At 39.8% G+C, this 17315-nt stretch overlaps 1 protein-coding gene across 1 annotated transcript in view; it reads left to right on the top strand.

Moving 5' to 3' along the window:
- The first annotated feature begins 4991 nt into the window (after positions 1–4991).
- Positions 4992–17315, top strand: part of LOC140114676 (olfactory receptor 5V1-like) — a 41732-nt gene continuing 29408 nt past the window's right edge. The window contains exon 1 of the mRNA XM_072132731.1: positions 4992–5133. Coding sequence (XP_071988832.1) covers positions 4992–5133 — 142 coding nt within the window. The remainder of the gene's footprint in view (positions 5134–17315) is intronic.

Below are 17315 nucleotides of genomic sequence, written 5' to 3' on the forward strand. Positions count from 1 at the left end.
ATATATATATATATATATATATATATATATATATATATATATAACAGCAAAAAAAGGCAGCACTCCGAGATTTGTGGAAATCAGAAAAACATACTCATTTATTCACACATGTGTCAAGGCCCTGACACATGTGTGAATAAATGAGTATGTTTTTCTGATTTCCACAAATCTCGGAGTGCTGCCTTTTTTTGCTGTTCTATGGTTTGATGGACCTTGGTTCAGGTCCTGGGAATTGCACCCGAGTTCATAACTTTTCCCGAGTGCTGCCTCACCTCTTTGTATCTTTATATATATATATATATATATATATATATATATATATATATATACTTCAGGAAAATGAGAACGGCACACCGAGAAAAAGAGCAATGGTGGGTGCAGGCACACTAGGATCGGGCCACGGATCCTCCGATGATATATTCCAAGAAATTAGGCAGCACTCCGGTTGTAATGTGCAAAAGAGTGGTTTTCTTTATTCCATGCTTTTTTAAAGATACAGCAACGTTTCGACTCACTGGGAGTCTTTCTCAAGCCGAATAACAAGAGTGAACATCGTACATATATATCAAACACAAGTGATCACGTGACATGTTAGTTCCCACCCCCATCGTTAGCATATTGCGTCATAAGACTAGTAAAATTTGTGAATAATGATACAAAATTACATAAATTTCATTAAAATAGACATTCTTAAAGTGCTACGGCATTGACAACAAGTTGAATGACTGTTATTTAACACCAATGTGTTTGGTAAAGTGCTGGATGCAGATTGTGCCTAATAATAAATGTGATAAAGCTTAAAAACAGAATGGGGTGACTCACCGTCACGTCCACTAGCTGAAACAAGACTGTAGATCCTCAGCTGGCAAGGAGCGCTTGGCGCGCCAGAATGTGTGTAGGCTTGACCCGCATAAGTGGAACGCAAGCGGTATTGCGCTCTAATGCGCATGTCTGGGAGGGTCATGTTGCCAGGGAGACTGTTCGCGTCACAAGCCCGCTGTCAGATCTTCCCTGATGACACCTCGTCAGAAACCTAGAGTTACTGGCACAGCGGTAAGTGCATCTATGAAGCTTAAATCGAGGGCTATATTAGGGGAGAAGCAAATATGTGAAAACCCCAAATTAGGGGAAAAGGAGCAGATATTAATTCCCCAAAGTCTCTTTGAGACCCATAGGGGATATTTGATGAGGTAGTAGCTATACTCCCAGCCCACAAAATGTGAATTGTTGCTGGCCAAAGTTGTAACACAATATACATGATGAACAATGACATGTGTAAAAAAGAAAATTGCAGAGGTCAAGAAGAAAAAAATCGTCTTGGATCAGTCTTGTGACAGCCAACAAATTGTGGAAGACGGCAGTGAGGGAAACCCCATTATGGCTTTCTGAGTATTCATGTAATCTGTAAAGACAGAAAAGAGTTTTTAGTCAAATTTGATGTTATGTTTGTGTATATCAACGTTGGGTGGTTCTTGTTATTACCAACTTATATCACATGAAAAACAATAAAAGGGCAAAGCAAGGCTGGACAACAACGCTGTCATTAAACAACACTTAATTTAAAATCGACATTCAATCCATTGGGGCGTTGGGTGTTTAGTGTGTGGATCCAACGTAATTCCCTGGTCTTTAGGATCTTTTCTCTATCTCCCCCCCTACATAATGGGGGTACGTGATCGATTAGCTGAAATCTGAGGTTCCTCTCGGAATGGCCCATCTCGAAAAAATGTTTGGATACAGGTAAGTCACGTCTATTGTTGCGTATTGTGTAACGGTGTTGGTTTAGTCTAGTTTTAAATTCGAGAGTGGTCTCTCCAATATATAACAATCCGCAAGGGCATGTGAGCATGTATATGACAAAACAGCTCAGGTAATTTTGTCACAATTCAGGTAATATTTAATATGGTATTCTGTGTTATTGTGAAAAAATGTTCCGCCCTTGTTCATGAATTTACAATTAATGCAATTCCGACATGGAAATGAGCCTTTGTTGAGATGCCCAAATATGCCGGTTTGTCTGTGAGGGCGCATGGTACCCACGTCAGCCTTTACTACACGGTCTTTGATGGATTGAGCTCTTCTATAAGAGAAGAGAGGGGGATTTTTGAATTCCGGTACAGGAATTGGGCTGCCTGCTAATTTGGACCAGTGTCTGCGTATCGTGTTGCAGATAGAGTTACTATATTCGCTATAAGTGGAAACAAAAGGTAGTCGGGCACAATAAGGTTTTTTGTTGGCCGGGGTCAAAGTTGTAGCTCTGTCTATACGATGTACTTTATTCAAATTTTTGTCTATGATGTGGTGGGGATATCCACGTTGTAGGAATTTATTAGTCATTCTCGTTAGATTTCTGTTTACCTTGTTGGGGTCACTGGTGATTCGTTTTACTCTTAAAAGTTGGCTATAAGGTAATGATTTCACCATAGCCCGTGGGTGGTGGCTTTGGTACTTGAGCAGAGTATTTCTGTCTGTGGGTTTCACATAAATGTTTGTTTCTAGGATGGAATTCTTGATTGTGACCAAGACGATACGCAGACACTGGTCCAAATTAGCAGGCAGCCCAATTCCTGTACCGGAATTCAAAAATCCCCCTCTCTTCTCTTATAGAAGAGCTCAATCCATCAAAGACCGTGTAGTAAAGGCTGATGTGGGTACCATGCGCCCTCACAGACAAACCGGCATATTTGGGCATCTCAACAAAGGCTCATTTCCATGTCGGAATTGCATTAATTGTAAATTCATGAACAAGGGCGGAACATTTTTTCACAATAACACAGAATACCATATTAAATATTACCTGAATTGTGACAGCTGTTTTGTCATATACATGCTCACATGCCCTTGCGGATTGTTATATATTGGAGAGACCACTCTCGAATTTAAAACTAGACTAAACCAACACCGTTACACAATACGCAACAATAGACGTGACTTACCTGTATCCAAACATTTTTTCGAGATGGGCCATTCCGAGAGGGACCTCAGATTTCAGCTAATCGATCACGTACCCCCATTACATAGGGGGGGGAGATAGAGAAAAGATCCTAAAGACCAGGGAATCACGTTGGATCCACACACTAAACACCCTACGCCCCAATGGATTGAATGTCGATTTTAAATTAAGTGTTGTTTAACCCCTTAAGGACGGAGGGTTTTCCGGCTCATTTCTCGCTCTCCAACTTCAAAAATCCATAACTTTTCCATTTTTCCGTGTACAGACCTGTGTGAGGGCTTATTTTGTGCGTAACAAATTTTACTTTCCCGTAATGTTATTTATTTTAACATGCCGTGTACTGCGAAGCTGAAAAAAAATTCCAAATGTGGAAAAATTGAAAAAAAAACGCACGTGCGTCACGTTCTTGTGGGCTCAGTTTTTACGACTTTCATTCTTCGCTCCAAATAATACACCTACTTTATTCTTTGGTTCGGTGCGATCGCGGTGATACCAAATTTATATAGGTTTTATTGTGTTTTAATACATTTTCAAAAATTAAACGAATGTGTACAAAAAAGAAAAAAAAATTTTTGCCATCTTCTGACGCTAATAACTTTTTCATACTTTGGCGCACGGAGATGTGTGAGGGGTCATTTTTTGCGAAATGAGGCGACGTTTTCATTGCTACCATTTTGAGGTCTGTGCGACATTTTGATCATTTTTTATTTCATTTTTTATGTTATGTAAAAAGGTGTAAAAGTCGCATTTCGGACATTTGGGCGCCATTTCCCGCCTCGGAGGTCACCGCCGCCTGTAACCGTTTTTATATTTTGATAGATCAGGCATTTTGGGACGCGGTGATACCTAATATGTTTGTGATTTTTACAGTTTATTATGTTTTATATCCGTTCTAGGGAAAGGGGGGTGATTTGAACTTTTAATATTTTATTAATTTTTTTTATTTTTTAAACTTTTTTTTTATTTTTCTTTTCACTATCTTTTAGACCATCTAGGGTACATTAACCCTAGATGGTCAGATCACTGCTACCATATACTGCAATACTTCTGTATTGCAATATATGGCATTTTTGCAGCACATTCATTACAATGAGCCACTGGCTCATTGTAACGAATCTGCAGCTGCCAGATAGCCTCGTGTCAAAAGAAGACACGAGGCTACCATTGCAACCGATCGCCGCCCCCCGATGACGTTAGGGGGCGTGGCGATCGAAAAAAAGATGGCGGCGCCCACGCGCCGCCGTCTTTTAAACGCCGCCGGCGACTTTGCCGGCGGCGTTGAAGGGGTTAATAGCCGCGATCGGTGCAAGCACCGACCGCGGTTATTAGCGGTGGGGGTTTTGTGCAATATGCAAAAACCCCCACCTCTGTATGAAGAGGACTCAGCCCGTGAGCCCTCTTCATACATCCCTTATACCTCTGCGCCGTAGAGCTACGGCGCAGAGCGTTAAGGGGTTAATGACAGCGTTGTTGTCCAGCCTTGCTTTGCCCTTTTATTGTTTTTCATGTGATATAAGTTGGTAATAACAAGAACCACCCAACGTTGATATACACAAACATAACATCAAATTTGACTAAAAACTCTTTTCTGTCTTTACAGATTACATGAATACTCAGAAAGCCATAATGGGGTTTCCCTCACTGCCGTCTTCCACAATTTGTTGGCTGTCACAAGACTGATCCAAGACGCTTTTTTTCTTCTTGACCTCTGCAATTTTCTTTTTTACACATGTCATTGTTCATCATGTATATTGTGTTACAACTTTGGCCAGCAACAATTCACATTTTGTGGGCTGGGAGTATAGCTACTACCTCATCAAATATCCCCTATGGGTCTCAAAGAGACTTTGGGGAATTAATATCTGCTCCTTTTCCCCTAATTTGGGGTTTTCACATATTTGCTTCTCCCCTAATATAGCCCTCGATTTAAGCTTCATAGATGCACTTACCGCTGTGCCAGTAACTCTAGGTTTCTGACGAGGTGTCATCAGGGAAGATCTGACAGCGGGCTTGTGACGCGAACAGTCTTCCTGGCAACATGACCCTCCCAGACATGCGCATTAGAGCGCAATACCGCTTGCGTTCCACTTATGCGGGTCAAGCCTACACATATTCTGGCGCGCCAAGCGCTCCTTGCCAGCTGAGGATCTACAGTCTTGTTTCAGCTAGTGGACGTGACGGTGAGTCACCCCATTCTGTTTTTAAGCTTTATCACATTTATTATTAGGCACAATCTGCATCCAGCACTTTACCAAACACATTGGTGTTAAATAACAGTCATTCAACTTGTTGTCAATGCCGTAGCACTTTAAGAATGTCTATTTTAATGAAATTTATGTAATTTTGTATCATTATTCACAAATTTTACTAGTCTTATGACGCAATATGCTAACGATGGGGGTGGGAACTAACATGTCACGTGATCACTTGTGTTTGATATATATGTACGATGTTCACTCTTGTTATTCGGCTTGAGAAAGACTCCCAGTGAGTCGAAACGTTGCTGTATCTTTAAAAAAGCATGGAATAAAGAAAACCACTCTTTTGCACATTACAACCGGAGTGCTGCCTAATTTCTTGGAATATATATATATATATATATATATTTTTTTTTAATTATTATTTTTTGTACATATGGCTGCATAAGGGCCTAGCTTTTTGCGTGAAGATCTGTAGTATTTGTTTTTTCACAATTTAGGATCCACAAATCTTTGATTGTGTTAAATATTTTTTGTATGGTGGATTATTAAACAATCTCAACTTGTGTAGCTTTTTTAAAAAAGTTTTTGTTGTACAGGAAAAGGAATATTGTAGTTCTTTGCCTGAGTTGGAATGGGAATTCTGTGGTCATGTTTTTAAATTAAATTTTTTAGACTTTATTCTTTTTCATAAACTTTCGTTTTTTTTAATCTCTTCACTGCTTTGCACGACAAGGGGGCACTGACAGGAGATCGCTTGATCTCTTTTATAGTGCAATGTATTATACACTCAGTTTCTGATTAACCCCTTAACGCTGAAGCCACTTTTCACCTTCCTGACACGGCCCATTTTTTCAAATCTGCCCTGTGTCACTATAAATGGTTATAACTTTGGAACGCTTTAACATATCCAAGTGATTTTGAAATTGTTTTCTCGTGACACATTGTACTTCATGTTAGTTAAAAACTTTTGGTGGTATGTTTTGCATTTATTTATGAGAAAATCAGATATTTGGTGAAAATTTTGAAAAATTCGCAGTTTTCGAAATTCAAAATTTTTCTACTTTTTCCACACATAAGTCATAACCCCAAAAAACATAATAACTAGCATTCACCGAATGTCTACTTTATGCCTCAGTGGTTTTTTATGCACACTCTTATTTTTGTAGGATGTTATGGGGCTTTGAACGTTAGGTGCGATTTTTCATATTTTCATTAAAAAAGCTAAATCCTGCTATTGAGGGACCTGCTCAGGTTTAAAGTCACTTTGAGAGGCCTAAATAAAAGTGAAACCCCATAAATTACTCCATTGTAGAAACTACACCCCTCAACGTACGTAAAAAACAACTTTTATGAAGTTTGTTAACCCTTTAATTGGTTTACAGGGGTTAAAACAAAATCGGATGCAATTTTGAAATTACATTTTTTTGGGCTAAATGAATGTGTTTTTCATAAAATGTACAAATTCCCAGTGGATAAAATACCAAAACGCTCCACAAAATTTGATACCCAATCCCTCCCGCGTATAACAATCCCCCATATGTGGTGGTAACCTGCTGTATTGTCACACGCCAGGGCATCGAGGGGGGAGCTGCGCCATTCAGAGAAGATTATGCATTGTCACTTTATAATGGCTATACAATCTTTATTTTTTTGGCAATTTGGACATATAAGGGCTTATTTTTTGCGACATGAGATGCACTTTACAAATACTTCATTTTAGTGGTTCTGTAGCTTTTGGATGAGATTTTATTAACTCTTTAATGTATGGAGGAAAACAAAATTGTCAATTTTGGGTTACTTTTTTTTGTATATTTTGAGGGTCGTACACCATACACTAAACATACTATAATATTTTTATTCTATAGATCACTACGATTACGGTGATACCTCATTTATATAGTTTTTTATATATTTTACAATTTTACAGTAAAAAACGAATATAAAGAAAATCTCATTTGTTTTTGCATCGCCATAGTTTCGGAGACGTAACTTTAATATTTTTGGGTTGACAAAGCTGGTTTATGGCTTATTTTTTACGTGTTGAGTTTTCGTTTTCAGTGGTACCATTTTGGTGCACATAACTTTTTTTTGATCACTTTTTGGAACATTTTTGTTTAGGGATTTTATGAAAATTTACATTTTTGGCGAGTTTTTCAGGTTTTGTTTTTACGGCGTTCACCGTACGGGTCCAATAATGTTTTTGATTTATTGTGAAGATTGTTATGGACGCGGCGATACCAAATATGTGGGGGGTTTTGGTGATTTTCCGTTTTTTTTACTTTATTAGATGTGTATAGGAAATCTTTGTGTTTAGGGGACTTTAAATTTATTTAATTAATTCTTTTTATTAAAAAGTGTGTTTAATTAGTGTTTTTAACTTTTTCTCTTTACTTTTACAGGTTAGCTTGAACAAGTGATCCACTGATTGCGGAACAAATGCCCCTGACACGGTCGCGGCGTGTTAGGGGTTAACACCCGCGATCGGAGAAATCTCTGATCGCGGGTGTTAGAGGCGGGTGTCAGCTATAATAAATAGCCGATACCCGCAGCTTCTGGCGCGGGCTCCGTTCTGGAGCCGGCGCCAGAAGCATGACGTACTATTACTGCATTTTGCGGGAACGCACCTCCCGCCGTGCAGTAATAGTACGTCAAATGTCGGGAAGGGGTTAATAGAAGGACACTAAAAGCATCCTAGTGGTCCCTGAACCCTTGGGCTGCCTGTGACATAATCTGCACCCTGCAATTGCAGCTGCATTGTGCAGCTGGGTGGCAGCAGGAATGCAGACCTGGCCCCTTTTAGCTTTAGCAAAGCAGCATAGGAGCTTTAAGTTCCCTACTCTGCTGCTCTAGTTCCATCATGCAGACTGTCAGACTGTGGTCAGTGAAATGGAGGAGTTATGGCACAGGTGACATTTGACGGACATGTCCGCCTGCATTGGGCCTGCCAGTTTGGGGGCCTACATGACTAATATTTACTGTGGGGATTAATATGTTTTGAGGGGCAAAGTTAATAATATCCACTGTAAGCGGCAATATGACTAATGGCTACTGTGACATGGGTGCTGTGGGGTACTAATTTACTTGGCTACTGTGAGGTACTGTATGCCTAATGATTACAGTGGGGGCGAGGTGATTTGGCTACTGTGCGGTCACTGTGATTTTTTTGGCTACTGTGGGGGTACTTTGACCATACTGGCTACTATGGGGGCCATATGACTATATTGGCTGCTGTGGAACATTGTAAATATATTGGCTACTGTGTGGAACTATTGCTATATTAGCTACTTTGGAGAACTGTGACTTTATTGGGACTATTTTGGAGAATTGTGACTATATTGGTTACGGTGGGGCCCTTTGACTATATTGTTTAATGTGGGGGTCCATGTGACTACGTTGGATACTGTGGAGCCCCTGTGACTATATTGTGGGGTTAATATTACTAATGGCTATAGTATGGAGAAGTATGGCCAATGGCTACTGTTGGGTACTCTATTACTTGGATACGGTGAAGTACAGTATGCCTAATGACTACAATGGGGGGCAATGTGATTTGGCTTCTGTGTGGCCAATGTGACTTTGTTGTCTACTTTGGGGGTACTTTGACCATATTTGCTACTGTGGAGGCCCTGTGACTATATTGGCTACTGTGGAACATTGTGACTATGTTAGCTAATGTGTGGAACTGTGACTATATTGGGTACCTTAGAGAACTGTGACTATATTGTGGCTACCTTGGAGTACTGTGACAATTTATTATCGTGTGGGCACCTGTTATCATATTTCTTTTGTGAGTGCAGTATTTCTATACTGCAATTGTGGAACACTGTAAATATATTGGCTATTGTGGGCTGCCTATTACTTAGTTGTCTACTATCTGGCACCTTTAACAACCTTGGCTACTGTGGGCCCCTGTTTTGATACTGGCGACTATATTAGAGTTAGAGACTCCTCCAATCAATAATGTCATCTGTCACAGATTTAGAGTAAGTACAGCTATAACCCATGAGCTTACAATTCTGTAAATCTTGCCCATGCTGTTATCTTTCCTATAAGGGCACCCAACATGCAGACAGACTTATACCATATCACAATTGTAATCTAGTACCAGACACTATGAAAACTGTAGCACAGGCTGCCTGTGTAACTCTTCTTAGTTTTTGTTCAATATTTATGTAATAAGCTTGGTTTTGGTACTGTATCTATGTAGTAAACTTGATTCGGGTGCTTTATCTATATAGTACGCTTAGTTCTGTTATTGTATTTATGTACTAACTTTGGTTCTGGTAACATATCTATGTAGTAAGCTTGGTTCTGGTGCCATTTCTTTGTAGTAATTTCAATTCTGGTAATGCATTTATTAACTACTGGGGTGACCACAATCTTTCCTATGGCCATAGCTGACCCTTGGGCTGCAGGAGCATTATCCCACCAATGTAACAGCTGCTGGACATCTGGAGAGAGGACATTGTGTAGAGGAGAGGAATAAGGTAAATATTTTATTGTTTACCTTAATCTATGGAGGCAGAGTTACTATTAAGGGAGGCACTGGGACTTGGCTACTGTAGCAGGCAATACTATTCATTGCAACTATGACTACCATGCAACTGTAGCTAACTGAATGACCAATGGCTTCCAAGGGGTTCAACATGTCTAATATCTACTGTGAGGAGCAATATCTACTGTGAGGAGCAAAGGCTACTGTGGATGGGGCAATATTACATATATATCTACTGTGCAAGGCAATAAAACTAATGGCTACTGTAAGCTGGTTACCCTGAGGTGCAGCATACCTTATGGCTAGTGTGGGTGGCAGTGTGACTTGGCTATTGTGGGAGTTACCGTATATACTCGTGTATAAGCCGAGTTTTTCAGCACAAAAAATTTGCTGAAAAACGTCCCCTCGGCTTATACACGAGTCAATGCACGAGTAAAAAATAATTAAAAAATAGTAAACTTATAAACTCAGCCTCCAGGGGCCCCCGATGTTCAGCACTGCTCCCTTGATGTCAGTGCGGCTCGTCTTCTGGCTTCCGCGCCCGTCTTCTTTCTTCTGCTGGGCGCCACCTAGTATGACGTCAGCAGTGGAGCATCATACTATGCGCCTGCCGGCCGGGGGAGATCGGTGGCGGCGCCCAGCAGAAGCTAGAAGACGAGCCGCACGGACATCGGGGAGCAGCACTGCACATCGGGGCCACTGGAGGGTGAGTATATAAGTTTTTTTTTTTTTTTTAATGCTGGGCAGGCTGTATACTACTGGGGGCAGGTTGTATACTACTGGGGCAAGCTGTATACTACTGGGGGCAGGCTGTATACTACTGGGGGCAAGCTGTATACTACGGGGGCAAGCTGTATACTACTGGGTCTAGGCTGTATACTACTGGGGTGGCTGTATACTACTGGGGGCAGGCTGGGCTGGCTGTATACTACTGGGGCAAGCTGGGCAGGCTGTATACTACAGGGGGCAGGCTGTATACTACAGGGGGCAGGCTGGCTATATACTGGGGGGGGCTGTGACCAATGCATTTCCCACCCTCGGCTTATACTCAAGTCAATTGGCTTTCCCAGTATTCGGTGGTAAAATTACGGGTCTCAGCTTATACTTGGGTCGGCTTATACTCGAGTATATACAGTAATTGTCTATTGTGGTGTCCCTGTGTATTTATTGGCTACTGGTGGGCTTCTGTGACTATATTGCTACTGTTAGGGCACTGTTTTTTTACTGCTACTGTGGAACAGTGTAACTGTATTGGCTACTGTGGGGGCACTGTAACTATATTGGCTACTGTGAGGCCCCTGGAGTAAATTTGCTATTGTGGGGCCCCTGTGTCTATATTGGTTACTGTGAGTCAGAGACTTTTCTAATCACCATATTTAAAGTAAGTTTTGCTATTACCCATGAGCTCACAAGTCTATACGTCCCTCTGTGCTGTTGTATTCTCCTATGAGAGACTGGTTCTGATTCTGTATGTATGTATTAATCTTTGTTCTGGTCCTGTATCTATGCAGTAAGCTTGGTTCTGGTAATGTATCTATGAAGGACTCTTGGTTCTAGTACTGTATCAATAATAAATCAATAATAATAAGATTGTTTTTGCCAATGTAATACCTTTAGTTATGTTATACTTTCTATAATAAGTAATTTTCTTATTGTTTTATGCACTAAATGTTAGATCTTTTAAATTCTATATACCAATGTTCCTCAAACCTTTTGTATCTAAGGAAAGCTTTATCCAATTTTTTTTTACCAGGGACTGGGCCGGGTTACCCTCTTACCATGCTCCCACACACCTATAATGTCCTCTTGTCTTTGGGCTTTTCACTGTGATGAAAAATATACATACCACATACACTAGTATAAATCAACCAGAAGCAGCCTCCCTTCACTAATAAACTGTTCAGCAGTAGCTTTTCTCACTAATAAAATGTCCGCAACAGCCTCCCCACCACTAATGAAATGTCCGCAGCAGAGCCCCCAATGAAATGTCCACAGCAGAGCCCCCAATGCAATGTCCCCAGCAGTGTTCCCCTAATGCAATCTCCCCAGTAATGCATCCCCCAATGAAAACTTATCCAGCAGTGTTCCCCTATTAATGATATGTCCCCAGAAGTGATCCCCCAAATGCAATGTCCCCAGCAGTGCACCCCCAAGGCAATGTCCCCAGCAGTTCTCCCCCATTAATTAAATGCCATCAGCTTGCTCCGCACCCTATAAAATGTCCCCAGCAGTGCTCACCCCTAAAATGTTCCTAGAAGTTCTCCCCCCATTAATGAAATGCTCTCAGCACTGCTCCCCCATATAAAATGTCCTGTGCCCCAAACGCTTCCTAAAATGCTCCCAGCAGTGCTCCACAGTCCCCATAAAAATAATAAAGAAAACACTTACCTTCAGCGCAAATCCCCACCCCACGGCTCCGGCTATTTCTACCCTTAGATTCCTGGCAGTGTAGTCCGAGGCTTGTCTAGGCTCTCTACCTGAACGCACCCGCTATAATGCAACCCCGTGCAGGGGCATTATCAATCGGCAGACTGCTGCCCCTCAGTTGAAGACAGCTGGTCTATACTGTTGAGGAGGCTTCAATCTGTGGTATAACCCAGGTCCCATGACAGTCTTAAACTTTTTCTACTATATCACACCACTAACTGGAAAACTAATATGTGCAGGGTTTAGAGGGGTCCACAAAATTTTTCAGGTGTGCTTTATGACTTTAAATAGTACTGTAGAAATTCTTGAGTTACTATAGTGTGATCACTGTAGTTTTACTGGTACTTCAAAGATTCTACAAAAGATGAAATAGAATTCCTTCACTTTATTGAAAAGCACAGGACATGTCATGTTTTTGTTACTTTGTGTAATTATAAGACTATGTACTTATACCATCTCAATAATATATTTTTACAGTAACAGGGCTTACTTACTGTAAAGTTACATGATATAACACATGAAAGTTACACAAATATATTGAATACCAATTGAATAAGAACAGTTTAAAATGCTTTAATTGTTTATACAGTATTGACTTTTCAAACTCTTATGTACGCAATTAAAATAAAATTCCACCATGGAATTTTGATGTTTGAAGGATGCAAGATTATAAAAAAAAACAAAAGTTAAAATTTTTTGCAACAAATCGTCACATGTTGGTTGATCTGTTTCTTTGAGCCAAGTTTGCTAGGCTAGACTAAAGCTTTAGCACATTAAGATTCCATGGTGGAATTGCAGTTTAATTGCATTTATAAGAGTTTGAAAAGTCAATATAAACAATTGAAGCATTTTAAACTGTTCTAATTTCATTTAGTTGAAAATGCTTTAATCATGTATATTAACTGTCATGAATGCAATTAAACTGCAATTCCACCATGGAATCTTAATGTTTACTTTTGGATGAAAAAGTTATTCTGAAAAATACACAGACGAATGTTAAAAAGGGAAGATTTATCTACCGTATATGCCGGCGTATAAGACGACTGGGCGTATAAGACGACCCCCAACTTCTGCCCTAAAAATATAGAATTTGGTATATACTCACTGTATAAGACTACCCCTCTCCCAAATGAAAAAAAGTCTGCTTAAAACTTTGCAAAACAAACAAGAGAGCAAGTGCCTGGTGATCATAACTGTAAGCTGCGATATTAACGAAGATCCGACATGCTTCTGTAAGTGCCGCCTGTGACCCCCAGCTCTGTGACGCCGACCGCTGTAACAGCGCGCCGCCCCGTCAGCGCGTACTAAGCCTCTTCTAATGACTGTGAGAGGCGGACTGCCGCGCATGCGCGGCGGTCCCAGGAAGCGGCTCTCTACGCGCTGACGGGGAAAAAAAACACCTCACACAGTGCGGCCCCCGTATATCCGGCGTATAAGACGACCCCCCACTGTAGCCATTATTTTAAGGGGTTAAAAAGTAGTCTTATACGCCAGTATATACAGTATTTTCCTTCTAGTTTTTATGTCAGTCTACATTTTTTTGGTATGTTTCTAAGGCTAATTTGTCCTGTGTGTCACAAGTTGTTCGGTTTTTTGGGGGTAAGTTTTCCAGCCTAGACTAGGCTTTTGCAAATTTTTTTGCAACTTTTTAAAAGATTGCAGTGTGAAAGATTGCAATGTGACTAATAGGCAACAGAACATCTGGGAAAAAGGTCAATAAAGTGAATCCTGCATGGACTTGTACACAAGGAGTTGAAATGCAAATAGCCTCTAAGAAAATAGTTAAGAAAAAGCAATTTCCCAATGTATAGAAATGTGCAACTTTTTAATAGTAAAGATACTATGCAAAAAATAAGATAGATCTCCCCCAAAGTTCGCATAGAAATCTATTGTTAACCCATTATCATTGCATTGCAGCTATGCATCAGAACAATAAAACACGGTACTTTAGGGGTTTAACCAAAAGATTCAGTGGGGAAGATTTATCTTTTCTCATTCTAGTTTTTTAGTTATTGTAGTTTCTGTTTTGGCTTTTTTTGGAGTCCAATTTGTTTTATGTGTTTTATTCTTGTGTTAATTAGGACTTGTGCTTGTTAGGCCACCTTGTTTGCCTGGTGAGACTTTTTTAAAAGTTGCAAATATTCTGAAAAAAATAGCTTATATCTAATGTCCTGTTTCTTTTAGCCAAGTTCGCCAGCCTATAGTAGGCAAGGTTTTGCTTTTTTTTGTGACTATTGTAAAAGTCACAGCTGTTTGAGTTTAAACAGCTGGATTTCTGAAATAATGCAAATCTATCCTAAACCTGTGCACCCTACATTGTGGTGAATTAAAGGAAAAGTCGCTGGAAAATACCCCAAAACCAAACTGCAAAGATTAGAAAGAAAAATAAAGATAAATCTCCCTCATTGTTATACCATCAGTTGTTGCAGTGTAAGCCTTGCTTGGGCTACAGTTCCTCTGACCTACCAGATCAAATTTTTCTGGTGGCTTACCCTTCATTATCCCCATTATCATGGATCCTTCCAGTCTCTAAATTAGGTTCTGCATTCATGTGGTTCAGTATTATGTTACAGCTTGGGCCCACCAGAGGTTCCCTTTTCTCTGTTGGGGCATTCCAGCATTGGTCTTGCTCAATTCAGAGTCTTATGACCACCATTGCATATGTTTACATGAGGATGTGGTAATTGACTGTATTATTGGGTGATTAGGACTTTTAAGATAGTTTCTAGTTGCAGACATAGAATATAAATATGCAACAATAACCCTTTGAAAGTAATGTGTACAATTATTTTGGGTATTTGAATGGTTAGTAATCCACCACTCAGTGTCCATTACCAATGTCCACTACAGGGCACACGAGGATCATGCATGATTATAAGTCTACTAAGCAGGATTTAATTGAGTTAAATGCACATTTATTGAAAAGATGCAGCAACTTTTTTAGGGTTTATGTATTTTTGTAGTGCTACTTTCATGGACTTATTTCTAAATGTGTATATCATGGGATTTAATACAGGGGCAACAAGAGTGTAAGCAAGGGACACAAGTTTATCTGTATGACGAAATGGCCTTGCCTTTGGTCTAATGTACATGAAAATGCAGGAACTATAAAATATTGTAACTACAGTAAGATGGGAGGCACAGGTGGAAAAAGCATTGCGACGTCCTTCATTGGATTTTATACGAAGTACAGTGACAAGAATTAATGTGTAAGAAATACATATCATAAAGAAGCAGGTCAGGATTATGATAGTAGCCAACAAATAGAATATGGAACTTATTGTACTTCTGCCTTTGCAAGTAAGCTGTAAAATTGGAGCAATATAACAGAAAAAATGATCAATATTTCTACCACAAAATTTCATTTGAAAGAGTGAGACAGCAGTGGAAATTGGAGCCACAAAGCTCACAAGCCAAGCCCCTACAATCAGTTGTACACAAGTTTTAGGTTTCATAATAATAGTATAGTAAAGCGGATAGCAAATAGCAATAAATCTGTCATATGCCAAAACAGCTAGTAGACAATGCTCATTGCCTCCACATACCATAGCAAAGTAGAATCAAAATATACATGCGCTGAAGCCAATAGATTTATTTTCCATTATTTGGTCTCGTATCATTCTGGGTACAATTGTCGTTGTATACCAAATCTCCAGAAAGGAGAAATTAGCTATGAAGAAATACATTGGTAAGTGGAGCTTAGCCTCATTTCTCACAACCATAATAATCATAATGTTTCCACCAATCATGAATACATAGATAAGTATATACAAAAATGTGAGCAGTGTGCGAAGCCAATGGGGTATTGGAAATCCAAGCATAAAGAATTCATTCACAAAGGACTGATTTATCATTTTTCAAGTAAATTATTAAATGCAACAATTTGTATTGATGGAGTTTTCTGAAATAAGAAATACATTTGTAGCAAGTTAAAAACTCAAGGGGGAAAATAGGAAAAAGATTGGTTATTGCATACATGGAATTGTGTATTATGACATTTATTATGCACGTCAACATAAAACAAAGCATACATGAAATATAATAGTGACACATAAAATAGGAAATATAATCATATATATAAAATATTACAGGGGAAGATTAAGAATGCCATGGGCCCTGGGATGTCTGAATATTGTAGCCCTTACAAATCAAGTCATTTCCTACATATGGTACTAAAATCAAGCTTTTTAGGGAATTGAGGATATTTTCTTTTGTCCTGCTTTCAATCTGTGGTTTCAATCTTTGGCTCTAGTATGCATATGTATTGATGGCAGAAGTTAATGAGGCATCATATGACCCCAAAAAAATATTATGTGTTTGAAATAGACATTGAATACCGTATATACTCGAGTATAAGCCGACACGAGTATAAGCCGAGACCCCTAATTTTATCACCAAAAACTGGGAAAACCTATTGACTCGAGTATAAGCCGAGGGTGGGAAATGCATTGGTCACAGACCCCCCCAGTATATAGCCAACCAGCCCCCTATAGTATACAGCCAGTCCAGCCTGCCCCCAGTAGTATACAGCTTGCCCCCAGTAGTATACATCTTGCCCCCAGTAGTAAACAGCCTGACCCCAGTAGTAAACAGCCTGCCCCCAGTAGTATACAGCCTGCCCCCAGTAGTATACAGCCTCCCCCCAGTAGTATACATTGCTCTCTCCTGGCCGGCGCCTAGTATGACGCGCCGCTGCTGACGTCATACTAGGCGCCGCCTGGGGAAAAACATGGCGGCGCCCAGCAGAAGAAAGAAGACGGGCACGGAAGCCCGAAGACGAGCTGCACGTACATCGGGGGAGCAGCGCTGCACATCGGGGCCAGCGGAGGGTGAGTATATAAGTTTATTATTTTTAAAGTATTTTTACCTTTTATAGCTGGATATTGACTCGTGTATAAGCCGAGGGAACGTTTTTCAGCACGTTTTTTGTGCTGAAAAGCTCAGCTTATACACAAGTATATACGGTATTCAAAATGGCAGAGCTGGATAACAGATATTGTATGCTAAGGTAGTAATCTTGTTTTTAACCACAGCACGACTGTATGATCAAAAGCTACACGATAAAATGTATGTATAGATAGATAGATAGAAATAAATGAATGCACATCAGGTGCTATAATGATGTCCTTCTAAACACAGGTATTTGTTTTCACTTAAAAAAAAATAGGTCCAGCAAAGTATTTTCTAGAATATAAAAAAATACACTATATAAAATCATGATTAAAAAATACATGTTGGC

The sequence above is a fragment of the Engystomops pustulosus genome, chromosome 1, assembly GCF_040894005.1.
Source record: "Engystomops pustulosus chromosome 1, aEngPut4.maternal, whole genome shotgun sequence".
In the NCBI taxonomy this organism is placed as follows: Eukaryota; Metazoa; Chordata; class Amphibia; order Anura; family Leptodactylidae; genus Engystomops; species Engystomops pustulosus.